General features: G+C 41.4%; 2 protein-coding genes across 3 annotated transcripts; one reads left to right on the top strand and one right to left on the bottom strand.

Annotated features, from left to right (window-relative positions):
• Nucleotides 1–415: 415 nt before the first annotated feature.
• LOC114582038 (alpha-fetoprotein-like) lies at nt 416–17,346 on the bottom strand. 2 transcript variants are annotated; one of them, XM_028702806.2, is made up of 15 exons: nt 17,191–17,346; nt 16,599–16,656; nt 15,037–15,172; nt 13,778–13,989; nt 12,851–12,983; nt 10,836–10,933; nt 10,181–10,310; nt 9,257–9,471; nt 7,733–7,865; nt 6,911–7,008; nt 6,175–6,313; nt 4,610–4,833; nt 3,649–3,781; nt 1,855–1,911; nt 416–600 (listed from the first exon to the last, which is right to left on the bottom strand). In XM_028702806.2, exons 1-14 carry the CDS (start codon nt 17,273–17,275, stop codon nt 1,864–1,866), a joined length of 1,842 nt encoding a protein of 613 aa, XP_028558639.2. In that variant the 5' UTR covers nt 17,276–17,346; the 3' UTR covers nt 416–600; nt 1,855–1,863. The 2 variants fall into 2 exon arrangements, with proteins under 2 accessions (XP_028558639.2, XP_028558640.2); XM_028702807.2 differs by having other exon boundaries at nt 416–595.
• Nucleotides 17,347–22,143: 4,797 nt separating this feature from the next.
• LOC114582135 (olfactory receptor 6B1-like) lies at nt 22,144–23,607 on the top strand. The gene has a single exon (XM_028702929.2). The coding sequence runs from the start codon at nt 22,144–22,146 to the stop codon at nt 23,125–23,127; it is 984 nt and encodes a 327-aa protein (XP_028558762.1). The 3' UTR covers nt 23,128–23,607.
• The last annotated feature ends 2,922 nt before the right edge of the window (nt 23,608–26,529 follow it).

The following is a 26,529-nucleotide window of genomic DNA, read 5'->3' as shown; positions in this document are numbered from 1 at the left end:
GTACATGCTTTTCTTGTCAATAAAGACTAAACTATCAGAGGTGTGCCTTACTTGGCTAGGAAGGGCAAGAACACCTAAATCTTTTTCCATTCATCCACACATGGTGAACATCTCAGATGCGAGTCAGGCTGCAAACATGCTTAAGGAATCTGGGACAAGATAATGGTAAAGGAGCTGGCACATCCATGTTGGTGGGAGCTCTAGAATTGGTGGGTGAAGGTGAGAAGCAGGTAATGTGGCCTGCTGAATTGCTCTACACACACACCTGAAAAATGTCTTCTGGCAGCAATAGTTACAGAGTGCCCCCAAAGGTCCTACACCCACCCTACTCCCCCACACTAACAGAGTATCCATGCACAAAATCACAACACATTTGTTTTAGCTCTGATTAAATGAATCACTGGACTGCAAAGGGGATGTTTATTTGTTTAAAGACTTTATTCATTCTCGACAGTACGACTGTCATGAGAGATGAAGATTATGGAAGAATCACATCATCATTTCCTTTGAATTAGAAGGGTGACATTTAACAAGGAAGCAAGCATTCGAGGGCGCTTGAGCATATTTGGACTTTATCTCCAGGATTCTTCCATTGCTGAGCTAGAAGAAAATAAGAACCAATAAATGAACAAGTCCCAAGGCTAACCTGCAGAACATTTTAGAAAATAAAAGCTACCTCACTCAATTCATACAGTCCCATTACTAGTTACATAAAGATCTTCCTGTAAGACTGAGTTGATTCGTCCCACTTAAGAATGTTCCACTCATAATGAGGGAAGATAAATTCCAGGAAGACTCAGATGTGAGTTTGGGGGGATCTTGTACCTTTCCAAGTCTGAATATCAAGTTGAAAATGTGGGTGCTGGGACAGGGGGTTACTTGAATTCAGATTGTGCACTTGATAATGTAAACAGTTAACTGCATGTAGGAACAATGTGTCTTTGCTACCATGCATTTCATCTGAATGCTCTATATTGCCACTGACAGACTTGGGCCTGCCACTGAATAATGTGAAAAAATGCCATCGAAGTAACTGCTTTTCAGAATCATGCTTACAACAAGAGTGTTTGTTATGTCCATAGAGACTATTAAAAGAGAAAATTTGGCTCCTATGAAATAAAATCACCTGTCTTTTCTTCCACTGACACCCCTCATCCAACAAGTTTGGAAAGCTTTTGAAGTAATCCAAAATCCTGACAATCTTGTTCATAGTGAAGCAAATGTGTGATGGACGCAATAGACCCTACAAACTTTGGTTCCTTTCAGAACTTTGAAATAATAAAATCTTTTAATATCTCAACATCTGCATTTCTCTGTATCTCCAAGGGAAGTGTATTATATGAATCTGGAAGGCATGCTTACTAAATGATTCAGATATACAGCCTTTTGTCATAGCATAATTATGCATTACACTGAATACATGTACCAGTTGTGTCTACACATGTACAAATGTTCATACGTTTGTGTGAAAGAGCATACACTTCTTTGTGTAGCTCAGTTATTGTCTATACAGGGGCATAGACTATATACCTGTTGAATGATACAAGTGAATAACTATACTAGGGTTTGCCCCAGTTATTTGTGAACACAGACATTGTATGCAGATTGTGTGCTCATATAATGTAACGTGAACATCCATAATGTCATGTTTGGCTATGGATATGTATCAGGCATGTAGCTAAAACAACAGAGAACTAAATGATTCTGGAAGGACACAGAACAATCCACTAACTTTCAATGCAATCATAGTCCCCCGTGCATAACTGCCTCCACAGCAGGTACCAGTTAGGTCTTTTCATCAGTACTAAATCACGGAGACACCTTGACACAAGCCTCTCTTCCACATCTGCTCACCTGAGATGTTTAGCTTTCTCCAAAAGCAGTTCGGGTCCTTTCAATCAGTTTGGGACCCTGGAAGAAAAACACACAATTCCCTCAGACATTGTTAAGGAAAGTATTCCTCATAGTTCTTTCACTGGATGAATAGTTAATCATGCTAGTTTAACAGCCTCTCATAAATTATATGGAGAGCCAATTCTTCATAAGCAAGGAACTTAAAACTCTGTCTCATCACCCACAGTCTCACTTTAATTGTTCAGCAAAAGCAGCAATTACAATTCCATATGTCCAGAGCATCACATTCAAACAAAGAAACATTTTGTTGTTGTTGTTCTCTTGCTCACACCTTAACCTTGAGACCCAGTTCCTGGTTTCCTGGAAACTCATTGTTAGTTGTTTGTCTACTAGATTTGGGCAAACTGAACTGTATTGAAGTGATTCAGGAAAAACTGGGCCTTGGTTTAGCCAGGCCCCAAATGGCTGCAATTTGGACTGTCCAAAGCAAATTGGGGCTGTCAGAGGGTGTAGTACCGGGCAGGAAGAAGGCGAAAGTATGAAAAGGAGTAACCGAATAGGCAGTTATGTCTTCGTGGGAAAAGGTAGGAGTGGGTAGATGCCAGTCCTATTCTGCCTCTCCTTCTTCCTGCCAGACTCTTCTTTTTTCCTGTCCCTCAAAGCAGCACCCCACAAGGTCAGATCCTCCCACTTACTAGCTGAGCAGTATGGGTTGCTACTCCTTCACAAGTGGCTTCCCTTTCATGCAGGGAGGCCACACGTGAAGCAGCAACAAATCTTTTGCTGTACCTTCTCAAGCAGCCTCCTTGTGTGCAGGGAAGTCACTCAACAAGGTGCAGTACCCCACAGGATTAAATCCAATTTGAGGGGGAAAGAAGGACATGCAGCATCTCCTAGCTTCTCCTGCCCCTTCCTTACTATGGGAACAGATCCAGGGTGGGATAAGTGGTTCACAGAGCAGCAGAGGGTGGTTGGCCCAATCTAGGGATTGTAGATTGGGACCACAGGATAGGTCAGAGGTGTCTATGAACAGCCCTGTTGTCTACTGCTATGGTAGCTCTCAATCTTCTCTGTAGCAACCCAGTTCAATAGTAACCTACCATTTTGTAGCCAATGATTGGTGGTGGTGGTGGTGGTGGTGGTGGTGGTGAGTGTGTGTGTGTCTTGAACACAACAGTATACCATCAAATGCTTCCCATACACAAAAGCATCTGAAGCATCTGAGCTAGAATGTATTCCCCCATTCCCCATTTGAGTATTCTGGACTTGATACTTCTGCACTTGATTCTTTCTCTGCCTTGTATTCAGTGCAGTCCTAAGGACATCTGCTCACAGTAGTCCTCAGGATTATCTTGATTCCGAATTAGTATACTCAGGGCTTTCTCTAACTGGAACTCACTGGGACTCAGTTCTGGCACCTCTCAGGTGGGCACCATTGCCATTATAAAAGAACAAGGGAGGTGTTCAAGGTGAGCTCTGGCACCTCTTTTTCTGGAAAAATAGCACTGAGTGTCCTCAGCAAAAATTTAAGTCACATTTATTATCTCTCATCTAGTCTCCCATGCCTTCTGCTCATGGTGTTGCTAGCTGCAATCCCACTAGTTGCATCCCATTAATGAAGACATCTGAGGTGTGTCTTCTCAGAGAGCTGCAGAAATGCCTGTTTGCCACACATCACTGACTAGGAGTTCAGGGCCACACATTCATATTCCACCATATGCCCATAGCCTTGTCACACTGCCAGTGAAAGAAAAAAAAATGCTATGGATACTTGTCTTCATTTTAAAAAAATACCTCTCTTTCAAAACATGTCTTAGAGTCAGCATCTTCGCAGCACTGTGTATTCATGCCTTGGAAATCTACAACCACGCCCGCTAGTTGCTCATCAGTGATTGTGGGCTTGTGCTTTATCAAGTCGACAAGCTGCCTGCAACGACAACAAAAGTAAGTTGGAGGATGGAATCATTAGCCCCATGAAAAGTGATGAGAGAGTAAAAGCAGGCCAAGCATGTCCTTTCTTCAAAGCATCACTTCAAAATTGGGTCATTATAATCACTTTAGGTCACCACTAGGGATATTATGTGGGACGTGGGTGGTGCTGTGGTCTAAACCACAGAGCCTAGGGCTTGCCGATCAGAAGGTCGGTGGTTCGAATCCCTGCAATGGGGTGAGCTCCTGCCCACCTTGCAGTTCAAAAGCACATCAAAGTGCAAGTAGAGAAATAGGTACTGCTCTGGTGGGAAGGTAAATGGCGTTCCGTGCACTGCTCTGATCTTACCAGAAGCAGCTTAGTCATGCTGGCCACATGACCCAGAAGCTGTCTGCGGACAAACACTGGCTCTCTCGGCCTATAGAGTGAGATGAGCGCGCAACCTCAGAGTTGTCCGTGAGTGGACCTAATGGTCAGGAGTACCTTTATCTTTAGGGATATTATAGGGTTGGAAATGATGTTACAAGGCAGGAGACAATGCTTCCCCTCTGAAATGGAAGGTAAAAGGTCCTAGGGAAGAGAGGGGCAGGAAAGGCAAAACCCCAGGAAATATTAAGGGAGGGGGGCTGGGAAGACAATAGGATAAATAAAGGAATGGGGGTTCAAATAGGAGAACTTTCTGAGAAGCCAAAGAGGGTGGCAGAGTGTAGGCAGCAAGGTGCATTTGGTCAGAAGTTAAAGTGGTGAAGAAGGCTAAAGTCCATAAACACTAACTGATTTGAAATAACCAGCCAAATATTGGGCTGCATGCTTCTGGTTTCTTACTTTTGCTTCTTGCGCTTCAGAACTTCTGGATCAGCTGTGCATAAATCTGGATGGAAGGTGAACAGGTCGGGAGCAAATGGTGTAGGCTGATATTCTGGATCCGGTCCTAAACCACTGAAACATTCCCGACGGAAAGTTAAGGAGTCACCACAGCATTTGCACACTTGTTTGTTGATGTGATGCATTTCATGCTCCCGACATATCTCTCCAAGCACAAAGGAGACCTGGAAGAGTTTCAGAAAACAGTAACCAAAGGGGTCAAAAGGCTGAACAACACCTCTTTGAAGAAAGACTGCATTTTAGTTTAGAAAAAAATGCAAGCAAATTGAAGTATATATCATTTGGGGAGGGGCAGTGATAATACTATCACTGTGGAGGGGGATGTGTGAAGAGTACCTGTAGGGTAGAGTTATTTTCATCTGTATTCTAAAGCTGAGCTAGGCATTCAACCTCTCCAAAAAGTCCATTGTCATGATAGGGATAGAAATTGCCCCTCCCAGTCATTAGCTTAATAATCAGATATGCATTCTCATTGTAATGCAGTGCATGGCAAATGTGTCTAATTTTGTACTGTACACATGTGAATGCTCTGTGCGTGTATCTTGCAAGTTTGTGAAAGGTGTCGCCTTGGGCCATAGCCACCACTGACATGAAGTCCACACCCAGCCTGAAATGTTTGACATTGTACTATGCTTTTATATGTTCTGTAAGCCACCCAGAATGGCTGGGGAAACCCAGCCAGATGGGCGGAGTATAAGTAATAAAATTACTACTATTATTATTATGTCACATGCAGATTAGATTTTTGCAACATGCAAAAAGGAAGGGATGTTATGGGGGGTAGAGGGTCTCATGGTTTGGAGCATGATGCTCCAGCATTTGTTGCTCTTCTAGATGGCCCATCCCTAGGAAGCAAGTGATGAGGGGCAGGCAATGGGCACAGCTCTGCTTCTATGGCCTCTGACCAAACCTGTGCCCTTAGATGCAGTGGACGATGCTATCCTGTTACCAGCAAGAGCCTGATGCCATTGTAACTGGCATTCGTAAATGGAATAAGAGGGATGTCATTTCGTACTTCACCAGAGATGTTGCAATATCTTGGGCTGACCATGGCTGTTCTGTACTTAGAATAGAATCATAGAATTATAGAGTTGGAATAGACCACAAGGGCCATCGAGTCCAACCCCCTGCCAAGCAGGAAACACCATCAGAGCACTCCTGACATATGGTTGTCAAGCCTCTGCTTAAAGACCTCCAAAGAAGGAGACTCCACCACACTCCTTGGCAGCAAATTCCACTGTCAAACAGCTCTTACTATCAGGAAGTTCTTCCTAATGTTTAGGTGGAATCTTCTTTCTTGTAGTTTGGATCCATTGCTCCGTGTCTGCTTCTCTGGAGCAGCAGAAAACAACCTTTCTCCCTACTTCTCAGCCCGATTCCAATAGCTTGCCATTACATTTAAATCCCCAAACAGTTTGGGCACTTAATGGAATTCTGAGGTGGTGGGTGGGAAGGGAAGGGGCAAGGACAGACAGAGAGGCAAATATGGAGAAGAAAACGCTCACATATTTCTCAGCACATGGTAGCTTGTGGGCTTCATCTTCGTGGCAGCATTTGGCAGCAGCTTTTGTGAGTCCCTTGGTGTATTCGTACAGTTGGTCAAAAGTCAGCTGGGGTGCTTTCTTGGTGTAGTGGACAAGCAACCTGCAAAGAGATCTTAGTCAGAGGACATTTGGGATGCCATGCTCATCTGAGGTGGGCTTGCAACAGTGCTATTTTTCAAGAAAAGGAGGTGCCGGAACTCACTATGAATGCCTCCTTCGTTTTCTTAGAATGGCAATGGTGCCCACCTGAAAGGTGCTGGAACTGAGTTCTGGCAAGTCCCGGCTTAACCCCCCCCCCCCCCCGCCTTGCAGTAATGAGGAAATTTCATTGTCTCTCAGGTTTGAGAAGACAAGCGAGGCTTCTTTTAAGGACTATGGTGGGACTATGGGGAAAAGGAGTTTCATTTCATGAGCTCTTCCCATCCCCACAAAGCCTTCTGTTTCTACCTAAGCAAACACACAGATAGTTTTTACTCTGATTTTTGTTACACAGCTAGTAGGGCACCATATTACTTAGCTGACGGTGAATTCCTGAGAGATGCACAACAGCTAGAATTTTTACTCTTCAACAGATGCGGGGGCAATCATTGAAGTTGTTTTGTCTCAGAAAGGTTTTTTGCATCCTGAGCTCACATGAATTGTTGAGCATCTTGCCCCCTTTCACAAGCTGGAAATCTTATGACAATAAAAAACATACTCATTTTGGAAGAGGTAGTCTCCTGCTGTCGCATGCAGTTCACAGTTTTTCTTCATCACTTCTAGGGTGTCAGAAATGTGTTTTTTGAGCTCTGCTTCCTGAAAGAAAGGAGAATTTCTGATATATGTATATTTTTAAGAGCAGAACTATAAGAAAAGATGCAGCTTTGAGAGGAAGTTTGAACAGGCTCTGTAGCATGCCTTTTATGCAAAAGAAGACAAGAGCTTTATTGAAGGTAAACATAGAGGAGGATTGACAAAGGCATTTTTTAAAACATAAAAATGGCTAAACATGAAATTTCACAGCATCATTTCCTACAGTGTAAGAGGCAACACAGAAGAATCCATCTGAGGGAGCTAAAGGATGGCAATAGCCTATTATGAGGCAACAAAGGAAAGTCATATTTATGGCAAAACATGTCTTTAAGTGCAAATTTTATCTTAACACTCACATTTCTAAACATCCCTTTTGTACATTTTTGGTACAGGATCAAATAATTCAGAGAAATGTGAAGTCCACAGGGTGATTACATTTAGTTCTATGCATTACTCTGAGAGGAGTGAATTATATCATTTTGCTTAAAAACATGCACCTTAGGAAATTTTATTTCCGTTACCCGAACATAGGCAATGCCTGTCACCAAAGGGTTGCTTTGCCACCCTAAAGTTCCCAGGTCCAATTGTTTGCATCCAAGGTAGTCCTAGGAGATATCCCTGCTTTGTAAGAGCTAGTTCTACCTGTCCTACAAAATGTTCACAACCTGTCTTCTGCGTATCAGGAAACAAGCAAATATCCTTTGTATGGAGATGAATCATAACCCACCCCATGGCCAAGGCACTCCACAACATTCTCAAGAGGGCAGCACTTCTCCAACAAATCACCATAGCCTTTGCCAAGTCTCACAAGCAACTCTGGGGATAACTCAGGGTGTCTCCTTCCATATTCATGCACAAACCTGAAACACAGGAAATATCCCATTAACAGAGTATGAAGATGAGGATGGCAGTGTTAACACCAACAGAAATAAACGCTGAAAGGGAACACTTTTCAGCCCGAGGGCTACATTCCCTTCTCAGCAACCTTTGGTGGGAGGGAGGGAGGGGAGGCACTGCCAGGGGTGTATAGGGCTAGAGTCAAAAGTAATTGCAGCAATACATTTGAATTGTACATTTGTACATCATTATTTGAGTTAAAGGACATGTTCCGTCCAGGCAAAAGTCCTTGAAGGAAATGAGGCTAGTAAGGGGTGTGGCCTGCATAGTTTGTTTGTTTGTTTGTTTGTTTGTTTGTTGTTGTTGTTGTTATTCCCAGCCAGATTGCCCTAGCCAATCTGGTGCAGTATGGAAGCTTTGCAAGTCACATTTGGTCCCTGGTCTGAGGTTCCCAGTTTTGGCTTAGTGTTCAAATAAATTCAAATATATCTCAGCAATACTTCCAGCTTTCATGTACATTAGATATGAAACTCCCAATTAATATTCAGGTGTGTGTGTGTGTGAGAGAGAGAGAGAGAGAGAGAGGGGTGGAGGGGGGAGAGAGGGAGAGAGAATGTTTCAGGCACTCCTGATCCAAATCAAGGACAGAGATTTTTTTACACAACAGAGGAGATTTGGCAGAGTGGTCACATTGTGTTGCTTCCAGGAATATTATATGGGGAAAAGACGGATGTCACTGTTGGGCCGCTCTCTGCCCCTCTCCCCTATTGAATTTTGCCATATTAGCCTTGGAAAGATAACTCATAATGATATCAAGAACAACTACAAAAACTGCTACTGCTGTCAACAACAACAACAACAGCAAACGCTATCTGAGCTCTCCTCCCTCCTAGAAAACTACTGTGATCATACAGAAGTCCTAGTCTGTGCGCCGCTCTCCCTGTGGATGCACACTTCTTCAGATACATGTGAATACAAGTGTGCATGCACACGAAAGCTCATACGAAGAACTAACTTAGTTGGTCTTTAAGGTGCTACTGGAAGGAATTTTTTTTGTTTTGACCATGGCAGACCAACACGGCTACCTATCTGTAACTCTCCCTGTGGAGTCAGCCATTTGAGTGGACAGAGTGGAGGAAGAATTTCTATACTTGCTTCTGTAGCAAATTAGCTTTCCTCTTCCCTGCCCCAGCCTGCTCCTTCTCTACTCTCTCTTTCATGCCTTCTCCCTCTTGTCTTCCTGCAACTTTGTTTCAGTCCTTGTTTGGGGAGATTTATTTGCTCAGATCGTTATATCCAACTGACTCTCCCCTCCCCCCCAGTCACACTTCAACACCCTGTTTTCATGTTTAGCTGAAACTCAAAACTCCCTGTAGGGTTGAATGAAAGATTGTGTGGGATTTCTATGGCATACTTTGCCTGATGAAGAGTCTTGTTGTCAGCATAATGTTGGCACACTTCTTTGTTATCAATGAATTCTCTGACAGTGGGAGACAGATCTGCAGGCTTGTCATCATTTTCCGAATGGGCTATGCAATCTCCTTGTTCCAGCAGGCTCTTTTCACAGCAGTCGTGCACTTTAGAAGATAGAGTGGCTTGATGTGAACAGATGTACTTTGACACGTCAGCCTGTAAGAAAGGATCTGGTCAATATTTATGGCAGTGATCTGGCAGACCCAGAGTAGCTGGGAAAGTTAGTATCTGTTGTCGTATCACTATTATTATGCAATATAACAATTATTATCCTGCATATTAATGCAAGTCACAAAACCATAATTGAAATAAACTTATTTCAACTGAAATAAATTTATCACTTTTACATTGGCCTGACTGGGACCAAGGCGCAATGGGCACAGGAATGAAACTTGTCATTATTTCTGGTCAGTAAACACAGAGATTCAAAAGCAGTTCATTTTCTTACAGCCGATTCTTTCACAGCAGAGTTTATAAAGACAAAGACTAGTTTTCTATTCCCACAGGCTTTGGAGCACCGACTGATATATGTTCAGTTTTAACTTTATGAATGTTTAATTGTTGTTTTTAATTATTGATTCCCCACCACCACCACATGTTCTTTTCTGTTACTATTTTGTCTGTAAGCTGCTGGGAGTCCCAGCCAGGGAAAAAGGCACAATAAAAATAAATATGATGATGATGATGAGGAGGAGGATATGCATAAATGAGCACACATAAGCACAGAAAAGAATAGGTCCTACAAGCCTTATGTCTGCCTGACCCAGCTCTGTTCTAAATTCAGCAAATGCCAAACAACTGGCTTTTCTGAGCAAGAACATATTGCTGAGTTGAAGTCAATTACATTGAAATTGACAAAACTTACCCTATCAAGCAAGCACTCCAGAGTATCGCCCTTGCAGCATTCTGTGTAGGCATGTACAATATCCGCAGAAAGCTTGAGAACTGTAGGGAAATCTGCCTTTGGAAACTTTTGACTGAGCTGAGCAACTTTTCTGAAAAAAATAATAAACAAAATGTTGCGATTGTGCCAAGAGAGATGGATGACAGCTACAATTTAATTCTAGTATTATCAGTAGGATAAACATATTGTGTCCTACAATCAAACATGGTGTGTGTGTGTGTGTGTGTGTGTGTGTGTGTTAGAAATGCTGCCTATCTGGGCTGTGTGCTTGTGTGTGTTGCTTTCCATGGCTCCACACAAGCAGATAAAAGCTTCAAAATTTTGGGTACAAAATTTAGCATCCTGTGAACCCCCCATATTCTTCCTTCCTTCCTTCCTGCTAGATAAAGTGTCATGTCCCAGGAACTTTCCTGATGTTCACATTGCTCTTTCCTGATGCTATAATACTATGAACACCTCAAAAGGATGCTATCCGAGAAACAAGTGCATTTGGCACATGTTTTGCATGGATATATTTTAGTCTCGTTTTCGACTTTCTCTGGAACACTTAATCTATGTAGGTAATTCACTCTGCCCCACCTCACCCCCTTACTACCCCCAATGCAGCTAAACTTACAGAGCCCGCAGGGGCAGTTCTCCAAGCTTCCTGTGGACAGAGCATATCTGCTTTTGTCGAGCAAACTCTTTTCTCAAATACTTTGAGACTTCTGTTGCCTGTAGCAATAACAACAACAACAACAACACTTTAACAACAATAATGATGATGGCAACAACAAAAATGGAAATCAGAAGGAAAATGTGCTTGACTCATTCTAAAAATGTTAGGATAGGGTGGAAATTGTGTCCTCCCTTAAAGAGGGCATGTGTTGCGGTGAGACTTGGAAACTGAATCCCTGTGTTGTGGGTGGGTAAGATTGGTAAGCCACAACACCCGATTGGTAGGTCCCTCATAGCTGGGTTCAATCTGGCCAATGGGCGCAGTCCAAATGGATCGAGGGACCTTTATATACCCATGCACGTGACCCAGAGCTTCCTCTTTTGGCGCGTGCATTCGGAACACCTGCCCACCTATCCCTACTTTTAGGGCTTTGTGCTTGACCTTGCTATGCCGTTGTGTGTTGTCTGTTGTTGGGACAGGGGCACGGTAGGAATTTCCCCCACTTGGCTGATTGGCTGTTGCCATTTGGGTTTCACCTGCAGGGTAGCATATCATCACAACTTGTAAGTTTGCGGCTAGGCCCTGGTTCAGGATAGGCAATCCCTATGTGAAGGGTATTCTGTTAAAGGAATCCAGAGACTCAAATGGTTTGGTCAACCCTTGAGAGGGGGTTGTGCCCGTGCCTGAGTCCAGGGGGACATTTGGGTGGCGGACATAGTTTGTTCCCGACTTTCTGCCTATCCAGGTTTTCACCCTTGGCTGACCTATTCTGGAATCCTGGGTCAGTGCTACCTGCATGGCAGGGAGCTATTCGAACTGGAGCCTATGCAACCAGTCACTTTCTGTAATCAATAAAGTTGTGGCCTAAATTCTGCCAAAATCCAAACTAAAATTTCAGTCAAGCGTGAATTTATTTAGGGGGGAATTTCTGGGTCTGAACACGCAAATGTAAAGTATTTTTTTTTAAAAAAAATAGTGCCATAACAACATCCATTGCAAAACTATTGGGCAAGTTAAAACACTTTTAAGTTTCATTGAATTCCATTGGAATTATCTACCTATCATCTATCTGTATCTATCTGTATCTATATCTATCTATCATCTATCTATCTATTATCTATCTATCATCTATCTATCATCTATCTATCTATCATCTATCTATCTATCTATCATCTATCTATCTATCTATCATCTATCTATCTATCATCTATCATCTATCTATCATCTATTTCTTCTTCCCTTCTAGTGACATTAGTGGCAGCCAAATGAGCAACTAACATAGCTGGATAGGAATGGTAATTGACAACTGCTTCTAGCATCAAATTGGTACATAGTATTCAATGTTGTATAAGCTTGTATTAGTATAAGGGCTAGAAGACTTAGTTTTGCCTGCAGTGAGTGTCCAAGCAGCAATTATGGCAAGAGAAGGGCAGGAAAGAGTGGGAGAGAGCATGGGAGAGAGTTTTGACTTGCATTGGGCTGGCTTAGAGGTTGGGGCATTTATATTGAGGGAGAGTGTTCCAGTTAATCAGGGCCAATGCTTTTTTATTGCAAAAGGTATTTTTAATAAGTTTATTTAAAAATAAGTAAATTACAAGTTGCATCATGTTACTTAGTTTTCACAAAAACCAGGAAGTGCCATAGGTTCTAACATTTTGCGTTCTGTTATTCCCCCCGTACAGGGGAATGCCAAAGTCTGAGGAAGAATTATGGCAGAGACTGTGCTTCAGGGATAAAACACCTGCTTTATATGCAGAAGGCCTCAGGTTCCAATCCTTTGCATTTAGAAAGAAAATGTTTAGATTGGTGCAGGGAAGGGAAAGAAAAAAAACCTACTGTGTGAATCCCAGGAGTAGACAAGATTTGGCTAGATTGACCAGTAGTCTAAGCAGGTAGGAAAAAAATATCCTAAGAACCTAGCAGAGGTAAATTCCTTAACCATCAGCTACATTATTTGGATGATAACGGAATACCTTTTCTGTAAAGCAGGCATCTTTGTCAGCTTCCTTGCAGCAAGTTGTCAGTACCTCCTTATATTTTCCAGCTCCTGCAAAGATGCTGGAGGTCTTTGAAAAAGGGTATCTTCTGGCAATTTCATAGACATACCTAGGATAAAAAGTTGCCTTTCAATAACACGAACTGCACTTTCTTGCATGAAAGAATGTGGTAGTCAGCACCTTTATAAATTAAGATGATGATATAAAGCAGAGGGAGGGCAATCATTTATCCAAGACTACTAAGAAGAAGGAAAGACAAATAAATTCAAATTCCCGCAATGGAGCCCCGGGTTGCAACTGTGCACGCAAGTGGGCTACTTAAATCCAAGAGATTTCATTGCAGGAGATTTGTCAGTTTGTAGCATTCCACATCACTTCCTCCAATAGCAAACTCAAGCAATCCTTTCAGATGCCTATGAAGCCTAAACAGAACCACTGAGAAGCATGGTCGTGCCACCCAGATTTGCAGATGCCTACTTAAAACAAACAAACAAAAAACAAAACAATGCCAGATATCCCACCACACACCAGCCTGGTAAGGACTGAGCATCCTCAGCTGCCACAGCATATCAAGTGTTAGTTTGAAAAGAAAAAGAGGAAATAGGTGAGAATGGAATGGCAAAACCTAGACGATAGTGTGTCTAGTCAGCAAGCTAGAACCCTGGCCAGGAGAAGGTGGGGATAAATTACAGACTGGCTGGCTAGGACATTGATGAAGGAGCACAGCTGTTTGGAGGTGAGGTTATCTTTCATTTTTGACAGCTTGAATGAAGTAGCAGTCAGAATTTGCAGTTATCGAATAGATGATTTGAAATAGAAACTTGTACGTCTTATCTTCGTTTCGTTCCTCTCACAAAGGGCAGCCAAATCCTCAAAGTTACAGCACTGAATCAATCTACTTACCTTCCCATGGTTTGATCGGGGTCTGCTTCAAAAGCTTTGCAGCCCTCCTCTGCAGATGGTTTTTGAAAGGGAGGAATGAATCCTGGAGTTCCATTTTTATGGGCCAGAATACAGTCTTTTCTTTCTGGGTCAACTTTAGCACAACAGTCAGCAAATCCATATTTCGCAATAATTTCTTGCTCGTGACAAAATTCATCCAGAAAAACGGTACCCTGGTGGAGGGAAGCAAAGTGTTCTCTTAACTGGTTGCAATTGCAGTCGCCTGTTTGCTTAGTCCACATAAAGAAAACATCTTTTTTTTGTGTGTGGGGGGGGGGGACGGTGGACCATATAAGCCTCTTAAATGTTAAACTGGCAGTTGTCCATAGAATTGAGTTTCTATATTCTACATGGTTTAAAGGACAGTCACCAGACAGATTTATTGAAAAGTTAAGTTGGTTTATAAACCGCTAGAATGCATGAGCCCTTATTTTGCTGTTTGATCACTGAGATCATCTGGAAGAGTTGCCCTCTAGTTTTCAAAAGCCTGATTACGGTAGCTTCAAGTAGAAGTTGGACATATAGGGTCATGGATCCCATGTTGTGGAATACTATTCTGGCAGAAATTTAGCAGGCATCCTCACTGCTAATCGTCAGACATTTTTTGAAGACATTTTTGTGTTGGTAGGTCTATTCTGCTGAAACTTTTAAAAGATGAACTAGTCATCTTTATAATTGTTCCATATTGTTGTTATTGTACTTTGTACATTTTGTATATGGAAACTTTGTTGTACACTGTCCTGATACGTGGTGGGGTCTACAAATATTTTTGATAACCTATAACTCAAAATGCTCCTGCCAGTGAACAGAGGCAGATATTTTGAGCCAGGAGACAGAACCTGAAAACATAGGCTGTCCCTCCTTGGGGGTTTTTAAGCAGAGGTTAGATGGCCATCTGTCATCTCCTGCCTTCCTCCAAAGTCTGCTGCACTGCCCCTACGAAAGCAGCTGACAACATTAAAATGATAGAAACCATAAAATAAAAGCATAAAACGTTAAAAACAATCTGAAAGCAAAATACTGTAACATGTATCTTACCAGATCCCTGAATATCAGATAGTAGACCTGGATATGTTCCAACAAGAAATGTAACCTGCTATTAAAACTAATAAGTTCCCCATTTTAGAGTGCTACATCTCTGCATAGATCAGTTCCCAATATTTTGCATTTCTTTACAGTTTTATTTCTATGTTCTCTAAATTCAGCTCCCAAACACTTACCAAAGGCTTTGTACATTCTGGATCTGATTTTTCATCAGCAGCACATTTCTTCTGAAGTTCTACAATATCATTCTTTACTTTTGACACCTCTTCATATGTCGCTTGTTGCAGGGCTTGAGAGGATATGACTAGGGCACTAGAAAATGCATACATGATTTATTTGAAAAAATGTTCCCTCTGTGTATAACAATATTCTACATGACTTCTAAGAGCAAGCACATTCTTTTGGGTGGTTAAAACCAGATGGGATAGTAAGGAGATTAAAAGAGATCTCTCACAACTGGGTAGATAGACATTAAAATGACATTTATACAATTCAATGTAAGCAAAGATTCCATTACAGTGGTACCTCGGGTTAAGTACTTAATTCGTTCCGGAGGTCCGTACTTAACCTGAAACTGTTCTTAACCTGAAGCACCACTTTAGCTAATGGGGCCTCCCGCTGCTGCTGCGCCACCGGAGCACAATTTCTGTTCTCATCCTGAAGCAAAGTTCTTAACCTGAAGCAATATTTCTGGGTTAGCAGAGTCTGTAACCTGAATCGTATGTAACCTGAAACGTATGTAACCCGAGGTACCACTGTATATATATTGGGGCAAGAAATCCTAACTTCATAGCCATGTGGATAGGGTCTCAGTTTGTATAACAGACCAGGAATGGGAATGCATCTGAGCTCTGGTTTTCAAAATATGCAATGAGAAATATCAGAGGGGAAATAGGGGCCTCATGAGATAGAGAAACTAAACAGTCTTTAGGAAGGAGCTGACCTTATTTATGTAATCAGCTAGTACAAATAGTTATTGATGGAGAATAAGTCAAGCCAGGATTATTGCACTATTTAATAAGTCCTCCCAGATTCATTATATGAGTTTGAGCAGATTAATTGACTAGTAGTGCATACAGTAGCATTTAAATAAAAATGATTGTGATTGCTTTCAGATAACTTTAAACAGTTATGCCATAGGAAGATATTGTTCTAGGCTTGTTGAGAGGACTTCCTTTGCTGAAGTGGTCATAATGGTGGGAAAGCTGCCATTTCAAATTCCCCCCAACACTGCAGAATACACCGCAGATTTTCTGAAATCTTAAAAAAAGAAGCTTCTCAGACGCAGCCGATTAATGCAGGTTTGCTTATGAAAGACACCAACAACTGTGGGCTCCACAGAGGTGGTAAGATCTTGGCAGTTTCCCAAAGGCGCCTACTGGTGACACCAAGCCTGTCCTTAGGGTCATCAGAGACAATGGGGAGTGACCTTTCTAAGACAGTTCTTACCCTCTGTGGGGTTGGTTTTTGTTATAGTAAGACCCTATTTGATAAATAATTATAATTCTTGAAAAAATAATTGAAGGGCAACCCGATTTATTTACCAAGTGATTTTAAATCTATTAATCTGATTCGTCAACTCAATATTGGATTATAATGTTTACAATGTGTCTCGCTTCATTTGATAATAGCTTCATACAATTTTGTTATTGGCAGTCCAGAATATTAAGCTAGTGGTAGTTCATAGCCTCTGTATCTGCTCAAGTCATTTGGAAATAAATTTCCTGAAAAGACTTACATCCCTCGAAACTCATCAGGCGTCACTTCGGTAGCTTGTGCTATGGTGTCCTGATGTCCTGTAAAGAAGACAATAATCAAAATTTCACTCAGTGCTTCTAGTAGTACAAGCCTTTGCACATATGTTCAGACCAAAACACTACTGAGTTGGGTAGGCTTTACTCAGTGGTAAATGGGTATAGAATTCCAGCCATATTAGTTAAAAAGAGAATGCAAGCACCCATCATGCCTCTGGGATGCATGAGTCTTGCCCAATATCAGCACTTCAGCATCAGAAATGAAGTAGCAGTGGACCCCTCCGTGGAGGGAGGAGACATTGGCTGCTGGATCTTCCTTTCTCCGTACCCTCAAGAGTGGGAAGTCTAGCTGATCCTATGGACCTTGGACAGCCTCCCATGGGCCACAGGACTGCACTCATTGTGACTTTAATATGTATTAGTAATCCCTGTATTTATCGTGCACTTGACTTACTTTTCTATCGCTATTAAAAATGAGGTTCAACCCCCACATTAAAAAATCACAAAGGCAACATTAATCTTACCAACCAAATCAAACTGGTTTATGGCATTATATGACATAAAATGGCATATTACCTGCATGCCGGTACCTTCTGGGTAGGTGTTTTGACGCGGCCAAGCTTGCCAAGAAAAGAAAAGAAATGAATGTTACCCACTTCATGGTTCCAAATTGTTTAGGGGCTTTGATGATGCGAAAGGTAGAAAGAGCAAAGGGGCAGAGGAGCTTTTATACTTTATCACATGCATGTTGGGTTAATGAGAACCCACCTCGCGGTCGTATACTTGGTTAGGACACAATAAATATCCCTGCTAATAATTACATTAATAAAATATTTACACATTATATTTGTTAAGGGGGTATCTTGTCACACAAAGTCTGCCAAAGTTATTCCTCCACCCCAGAATCAGCACAAATAGACATTGGCCTTATCGTACTTCAAAGAATTTAAGCAAACTGCCCTCTGGGTTACCCTATAACTCATATACCAACCTTTCCCCTCTCAATATGTTGTCCAAAGGTGAATTGAATTGATACAAAGTGGGCCTGTGGCTCTTTGTCAAGTTAAAGAGTGCATGTTCAGAGCTGTGGTCTCTGACGTTAATTTCCAAGGCTGCTGAAAGGTAAACATTTGATCTTTTGCAACAGAGTCTGAAAACTCAGACTAGAGTCTTATCCACCTATCCAGGGATATCTGGAAAACTTTTCCAAATTTGATAATATGTTGTATCAAATTAAGTTTTACATAGAGCAGACCTAGGAAAACATGAACCTTCATTAGTCATGTGTATTAAAATAAAATTTTAAAATAGGGAGCAATCCTATACATGGGAAGCTGGCATAAAGTTATGTTAAGCCCGCGTAAAGCATTTCTGATTCAAACTCTATTCTGGAACAGGGCTTTGGCTTACTGAGCTGGCCTAAGCGTGGCAGAGCCTTCAAATACTGTTTAGGTTGTTGTTGTTTAGTCGTTTAGTCGTGTCCGACTCTTCGTGACCCCATGGACCAGAGCACGCCAGGCACTCCTGTCTTTCACTGCCTCCCGCAGTTTATTCAAACTCATGCTGGTAGATTCGAGAACACTATCCAACCATCTCGTCCTCTGTCGTCCCCTTCTCCTTGTGCCCTCCATCTTTCCCAACATCAGGGTCTTTTCCAGGGAGTCTTCTCTTCTCATGAGGTGGCCAAAGTATTGGAGCCTCAGCTTCAGGATCTGTCCTTCCAGTGATCACTCAGGGCTGATTTCCTTAAGAATGGATAGGTTTGATCTTCTTGCCGTCCATGGGACTCTCAAGAGTCTCCTCCAGCACCATAATTCATAAGCATCAATTCTTCGGCGATCAGCCTTCTTTATGGTCCAGCTCTCACTTCCATACATCACTACTGGGAAAACCATAGCTTTAACTATACGGGCCTTTGTTGGCAAGGTGATGTCTCTGCTTTTTAACTGTTTAGGTTAGACCACCCTATTTGTTGGCTTAATTTATGTGGGGTTGTCAGGTCAGATGTATGGGTTTAGGGTCCAGTCCCTCCCATTCTGCTCTACCATTTCCCCAGGATTCTCCCTTTTTACGGCTTATGCCAGCTTAAGATCTGCCAGGCTTAAGTCAGCGGTCGGGGTCTTGACTGAGCCATGATGAGGGAGATATGGCAGCATATCTCCAGCTCAACTGTGAACCATATGGAGAATCATATGGAGAACCAACCATATGGAGATGTTGGTTTGTCAGGGTGCTCAGATAGGGTTGCCATACATCTAGAAAATCCTGGACATGTCCTCTTTTGGGAGGCCAACATATTCATCTGGGAGTGGGGGATTTTTACATTTTAAAGGAAATACTCGGTGTGTTGTTTATTTATTTGGTGTTTTTTGGTTCAGGAGGTATTGCCAGGAGATCACCCAGAACAGCAAGGGGGAGCAGAGATCATTCCATCTGGGAAGCTGATATGCTTGCACATAAGGAACATTTGCAGGGACAACCCATCCCATTTCACCACGTGCTCCCTGCGCCCTTGTACTCCAAATTCTTGTGGTCCATTCGCACTTCCACTTGTGTTGCACTCCATCTACATTAAAAAGATCTGTAGCAATGTTGGTGTTTATTATGCAAGCACTGTGTAACCAAAGATTGTAACAACTTAACTGCATCCATGTTTTTCTCTATTCGTAATTAAACAAATCATTTGAAGACGGCATGTATGCTGCCCTGATTTCCTCTGATAAAAGGCAAGTTTAAAAATGCATTGAGAGGGAAACCTCTGCTGGGAGTGTAGCACAAATCCCCATTAACTATTTCGTATGGCATCAAATTCTAACCCGGAATTCTATAAAGTGGTCTGTTGCAATAATGTTATTGCCAATAATTTGAGCACATCGCCTAGCGTTATAAGATCAGAGATATCACACTTTGAATCATGGTGTAATTCTTTCTGCATTGGCATATTCTCATCAGGTGATTTTATGTGAGCTTACCGTGTCACATTTCAAATCTATAATTTTAAAAGGTACACAAAAACATGCACACACTGCTTCTCTCTCACTTTAATAATGAGTTCTTTCAGTCAATTCCCCCTCCTAGATATTTTTAGTTTCTAAAATGAGTGTCCCAAAAGCTGAACAGTATCCTCTGTGGCAGAGGTGTCCAGAGACATAGCATTTTCTCAGAAAAAATATATAAATAGCCACAAGAGGTAGTCAGAGAGTGCAGCCTGGAACATCTCATTTTGTTGCTTATCACATAGATAGACATTTTGTGTAGGAAATGAAAATATACCATAAAATCCATATACTGGGTTACTGATATGCTGAGAGAGGAGGAATCTTGTTTGAAGGTACAAAAGTCTCTCTCTCTCTCTCTCTCTCTCTCTCTCTCTGTGTGTGTGTGTGTGTGTGTGAAAAAGAGAGAAGAGTAGAGAGAGTTCTAGAGGTATTACAAAATTATCACATTGGGATCTTGACCTCTCAGAACCTTTTGCAACTATTCTGTTGATTTTACAGCAAAGAAAAGAGTGCCAGTGAGAACATTTATAGAACTGTTTACATAATACAGAATAGAATCACTCTTAAGGGAGTTCTGTCTCATTATGTGAGGTCCCATTGCATGTTGTTGAAGCACAGAAGTGCTTAAGTTTTATCTAGCATTTTGCAAAGAAAAGGATATCAGGTGATAGAGCTATAAAAGTCCACTGGTTGTTATATTTGAGAGTCAGAAGGGACTAGGTAGGTCAGTGGTTGGTGGCTGCTTTAAAATATGTGTTGTAATCATTATTGGTTTGCAAATAGCTACGATAAAAAATGGGTGAATCTGACCATTTCAGTTCTCACAGTTTCTCATTTTTCTTCACTCTTAAATTCTGTTCTCCACATCAATTTACACTTTTTACCAGAAATCCTGTAAAAAAATATCAAAATATACAGATTTTAATATGCAATTTTGTCTCATGTTCATTTTCAGAAAGCAATTTCCCCATATGTAATGCATTTTGGTATGCCGTTTTCACTTATATAAGCATTTAAACACATATTTTACCCAAGAACATGCATTTTTGTGCACATTACATGGCTGGTAAACTGCACTGCAAAATTCACTACAAATTTTGAAGGATGGATGTGTTTCAGATTGTGTATTATTTTGGAATCTGTCAATCATGTAAATTTGCCTTTAAATGTAAACTGAATTAATTCTCTCTCATTCCTCACTGCTGTATCTTATAATTGCTTTGCACAGGAACTAGATTCTTATAAGATCTCAAGACAGTTGCTATGCCTTATTTCTTTGTGCTTTGCAGTGCATTGCTCCCTCCTCCAGCTTAATATGGTAGTTAGCCAGCAATCCCAAGGCAGCATGCTATAATGGGGTCTCACTGACTTCTGGAAACAAAATATGGATGACATATTGTCAGAAAGTTCGCTCCACATCTCCTCAAAGTGAAGGTAAAGTCTACTGGCATGGGGTGGGGAGACAATTATACTGCCAATAAGTTTGATTTGTGAAGTGTTCAGTTTGGTCATGATTACGTTTGAAAAGAACAGCACTGCATGAATAGCATTTTAAACATTTTTGAGCCACCACCGATACAAGGTATCGTGGATTATATTTGTATATTTCCAAATTCAGTCCTTCCATAGTTGCCAGAAAAGGGTGACAACCTCTTGTTCACATGAATGCAGTGACATGATGATATCTCACCAGATATGTTAATTTATAACTATCTTATTCCTGCTTGTGGACTTCCTAGAGGCATTTGTTTGGTCACGGAGGGAAATGGGATGCTGGCCTAGATGGGCCACTGATCAGCTGAGATTTTCATATGTTCTTACAGAAGTCTCATAAATTGCAATTTACTGCCTCTGTTCCTGGAATTAGACTAAACAATAGTGCTTTTCAATAAAATGTCTAAAAGCTACACTGGTTCCAGAAGTGGAGGTGCTGAGCTGGAACATCTTTACCATGATATGTATCTACTAAAATTTGGTATCTGTATCATAAAAAATGAAATGCCCTTTCTTTCATGAAATATTTGTATGTTGATGATGCACATCGTAGCTAAGCTTTAGAATTAATTGCAATGCATCTCTCCTATGATGCTAATGGAACTGGGTTAATTGTATGACCACAGGAATCACATAGGAAGATTATCTGGGCCATTCTTCTTCCTATTTTGCATTAGACATAAGCTCTAGAAAGACATGATCTCTAACAGCAATGGCTGTTTAACTTTTCCATCTCTCCATCGCATAACAGACTTTTATAATAATGAGAAACAGAATTTGTCATTCTCCACATGCTAAGTATCCAGGGGTGTTAATAAAGGTTCTAATGAGCTTCCATAAGTGCACCAAAAGAAACTCATACACAACACAACTTACCTGGCCATTGTGGGCATCAGTTTGGAGTGGTAACCAAATGTAAACACACACACACACACACACACAGAGCTCAAGGGGCGAGGGGAGTTGTGAAACTGTCATTCATTCAATTTTTTCCAACTATTGGCTTTTTCCGTTTTTTATCTTTTTTAGTTATGGGATGAAGCAACTCATGGAAAAAAGAGAAAAGGATAATCAAACAACAGTGACAGAATTTATCATCCTAGGGTTCAAGTCGCTTCCTGAACTGCAGACTCTGCTCTTTATTATATTTTTAGCAATCTACATGGTGACAATGGTTGGAAACCTCCTTATAGCTGCAGTAGTCCTAGCCAATCATAATCTCCACAAGCCCATGTACTTTTTCCTGGGGAACCTGTCTGTTTTAGATACCTGCTACACCTCAACAATCCTCCCTAGAATCTTGGCTAGTATTATAAATGACTACCATAGAATTTCCTTTAGTGGGTGTTTCCTTCAGTTCTATTTCTTTGCTTTCTTGGCTGGAGCAGAAAGTTATCTTTTATCTGCAATGTCTTATGACAGGTATTTAGCCATATGCAAACCACTACATTATGTGACTCTCATGAACAACAGGTTGTGTGTTCAGTTGTCTCTAGCTTCTTGGATGACTGGCATTGTGGCTAGTGCATTTACAACATTTTTTGCTTCACAGCTGAAATTTTGTGGCCCCAATGAAATTGACCATTTCTTTTGTGATTATGAACCATTGTTAATGCTCTCCTGTAGTGAAACTCAGCATACAGAAATTGTGATGTCAGTCTTGGGATCGGCATGCACCATGCCACCAATGATGCTGACCTTCGCTTCATACGTTTGCATCATCAGCACCATTTTGCAAATCCCTTCAAACAGTGGCAGGAGTAAAGCATTTTCTACCTGCTCCTCTCATCTTATTGTGGTCACCATTTTCTATGGGACCCTAATCATAGTGTACATATTACCTAAGACTGACACACTGAGGGACCTGAACAAAGTCTTCTCTGTTTTCTACACAATCCTGACTCCCATGTTCAATCCCTTCATCTACAGCCTGAGGAACAGAGAGTTCAAGGAAGCCCTTTGGACAACCATCAACCATTTAGTGCCATTGAGTAGAACTCAGGGAATCCAGCCCCAGTAGAAAACAGTAGAACTGTTCAGTAGTGATCTGCAGCTTGCTTATCTTTTTTTCTATTAAAAAGACCAATGAAATCAGCCAAAATATATGCATGCAGCCTAATGAATGGGAATAAACAGGGGGACACTGTGCCACTCTAGACTGTAGGCAGGATATCAGATTTTAATGTTCCACAGCATGCATCTCTCCCCCGTCTACAGGTAGAGACAGAAAACTCACTTCCATACATCACTACTGGGTATTGAAGAATTGCAATACCCCCCTTTAAAAACACCCAAGCCAGTGTCCATCACTACTGCCTCTTGAATCCTAATTCTACACTGTGTGAAATGTTGTTGTTTTTCTCGTTGCTCTTGTTCTTGTTATTTAGTAGCAGTAGCAGTAATTAGATTTCTTAACCAGCCTCACACCATAAGGTCCCAAGACTAGTTACAACAATATAAAAATGTCAAGAGTTTAAACTTGTGTGCTGAGTCTATTGCCATTAATTCTACTATGTGACCTCATGAACTAGGTTGGGGTTTATTTTAGCTCTCATTAAGACTTCCAACTTTTATTCTTTTTACCCACTGACATGTTTTCATTGGAGAATTTCATGTGTCTTACCTATAATACTTCATTCCAATCTATAGAGGGGAAGAGGCAAGGAAGCTTTGCTACCAATTTAAGAAGAAAGATGTTCATTCCATCACAAGGTCCCCTTTGTCCTTATATTGCATGCCCAGCTGCATAGTCCCCCACCACCACCTGGCACACCTGACTCCGGGGGGGGGGGGGTAAATGAATGGACACAACAACTGTCTATGATTTAAAATGGCCACAACTTTATTGATTTCAGATGTAAAAAGCCTTGGCACAGGCATTGGGCATATATCCCACTCAGCCACCTGTTGGGGAACTGAGGGATGACAGGGTCTATTTGAGGGTGGGTCAATTTCAAAATGCAGGTTTACGCAGATGGCCCCCCAAATGCTGAGGGAAGCTCTATGGCCCACTGGCCCTAAGCAACTGGCTCTTTGGACAGAGACTTCCCTACAAACCCCTCTAACCAGTTACCCTGTTATCGCCCCCACAGAAACCGGGGAGGGGGGGTGAATCACCACTCCACCACCCCACAATTGGATGAAAACTATAGGATTCTGCCCAAGGCCTAAAACACCAGCTTGTGACTAGTGCTGAAGGGAGGGTGAAACTTGCAGCGCAGGGAAAATTCCTTCCTGGCCCCAAATACAGTGACTGTCATAAAACCACAGCAAATCCCTCCTAGCTGTAAGAAAAAATGGTTAAAGCAGCAAGAATTAATATGAGGAGGGAAAGGGTGGGTGACATGCCTGACCGACTGGATGAAGAGCACTGTGTCGGCTGGGATATATATCTGCGGGGCAGACCTGAGTGAAGCCTGCCCAACTCAGGTCTGCTCACCAAACCATGTCCCCCCAGGCCACCGCAGATTGGCCCAATTTGAAAACCGGGTTTGGTGGGAACCCGTGAGCCTTTGTGGTGGCTGAGGAGAATGTGCACAGTGTCCACTGTGCGGTGTGTCCACATCGGAAGTGCCGCATCGGCTGCAAACTTCACTCACCAGCAAAGCTCATTATCCGAAACAAGTGTTTGCTAAAGACTTAACCTGGAACTCCCTGTGACAGTTTTGCCCAGAGAATTAACATCATCTCAGAGGAAAAAATAAAGAACTGCAAGATGTAGTTAGAAAAAAATAGGCTAGAATGTCTTGTACAGACCTTTCTTATAGCCATGCTTTGTTTGAGGAAAGAAATGGAAAAGTACCATAGCATCTATATCTAGGTGTCCTGCTACTTTGAAAGAAGAGGTCAAAGAGGGAGAGCATGTTTGGAGTTACAAAGGTCTGTGTGTGTTAGAGTGAAACAAGGGGGCAGTTCTATGGAGATTACAAAATCATCAGATGGAGTGATGATGTCTGTCAGGACCTGCTGCAAATATTCTACTGATTTTATAGCACGGTGATGGAGCCCTGGCGATATTATTAGCAGGAATGAAAAGGAAGAGATCCTTTGTGGAACAAAAATAATTGAAAATATGTTCTAGGGGAATGGGACATTGGGTAAACCAGTTGAAATAAAGGACCTGTGATAGTCCTCTGTCAGTCATGTCAATTAATTAGAACTAGCATTGACTATAAATCATGTATGCAGACTTTCCAATATTCAGTCCCCAAGTAATAGGATTTCAAGAGAAACCGATGTAGACCGATTTTTGAAAAAAAAATGGATTACAAAAAAACTCTCAAGAAAATAAATCAATGTTGAGCTATAAAATAACTGAACAGGAGATAGAAGGTGCCATTCAGAATATGCAATTGGGTAAATATCCAGGACCGGATGGACTGACTTCTAGATACTACAGATCTTTAAAGGAATGGTTAGTACAACCTTTGAAAGAGGTCTGTAATGAGATAATGGAGGGGAAAAGGGCACCAGAGTCGTGGAAAGAAGCATATATCACACTTGTACCGAAAATAGAGACTGAAAAGACGCAGCTTAAGAACTACCGTCCCATATCACTGCTTAATGTGGATTACAAAATTTTTGCAGATATTTTGGCTAAAAGACTAAAAAGAGTGTTAGTGGAAGAGATACACAAAGACCAAGCAGGCTTTCTCCCAGAAAGACATTTATCTGACAATGTGAGAAATATAATTAATATTTTAGAGAAACTACAAGTGAATATAAACACTAAGGCAGTTTTAATATTTGTGGATGCGGAGAAAGCTTTTGACAACATTTCTTGGACTTTTATGAAAAAGAACTTACAGGGTATGGGGGTAGGCCAAGGTTTTGAAAACGGTATAAGTGCAATATATTCAGAACAAAAGGCTAAATTAATTGTAAACAATGTGGTGACGGAAGAATTTAAAATAGAAAAAGGGACACGACAAGGTTGCCCAATCTCCCCATTGCTTTTTATATCGGTCCTGGAGGTTTTGCTGAACATGATTAGAAGGGACCAGTTGGTTAAGGGTATACAGATCGGAGCCAAACAGTACAAACTGAGAGCATTTGCAGATGATTTAGTATTGACGTTACAGGAGCCAGAATCTAGTACTAAAAGGGTTTTAGAACTGATTCAAGAATTTGGTCAGGTCGCAGGGTTTAAACTGAATAAGTCAAAAACCAAGGTTTTAGAGAAAAATTTAACACCAATTGAGAGAGAGAGGTTTCAGAACATGACAGGTTTAACAGTGGTTAAGAAAGTTAAATACTTGGGGATCAATATGACAGCAAAAAATGGGAATTTATTCAAAGATAACTATGAAAAATGCTGGGTTGAAGTGAAAAAAGATTTAGAAATATGGTCAAATTTGAAGCTTTCATTGCTGGGCCGTATTGCTGCTATAAAAATGAATGTATTGCCTAGAATGTTGTTTTT

The sequence above is a fragment of the Podarcis muralis genome, chromosome 13 (genome assembly GCF_964188315.1).
Source record: "Podarcis muralis chromosome 13, rPodMur119.hap1.1, whole genome shotgun sequence".
In the NCBI taxonomy this organism is placed as follows: Eukaryota; Metazoa; Chordata; class Lepidosauria; order Squamata; family Lacertidae; genus Podarcis; species Podarcis muralis.
This window is presented reverse-complemented; position numbering and strand designations above follow the sequence as displayed.

What these genes read in the sequence shown, in the direction of transcription:
- LOC114582038 (XM_028702806.2), bottom strand. Translation starts at nt 17,275, where the DNA reads ATGAAGTGGGTAACATTCATTTCTTTTCTTTTCTTGGCAAGCTTGGCC. An exon ending in ATGCCTGCTTTACAGAAAAG is followed by an intron (nt 10,934 to 12,850) that starts GTATTCCGTTAT and finishes TTATTGCTACAG; the next exon opens with GCAACAGAAGTCTCAAAGTA. An exon ending in AAGACTCTTCATCAGGCAAA is followed by an intron (nt 7,866 to 9,256) that starts GTATGCCATAGA and finishes CCTGTGTTTCAG; the next exon opens with GTTTGTGCATGAATATGGAA.
- LOC114582135 (XM_028702929.2), top strand. Translation starts at nt 22,144, where the DNA reads ATGAAGCAACTCATGGAAAAAAGAGAAAAGGATAATCAAACAACAGTG.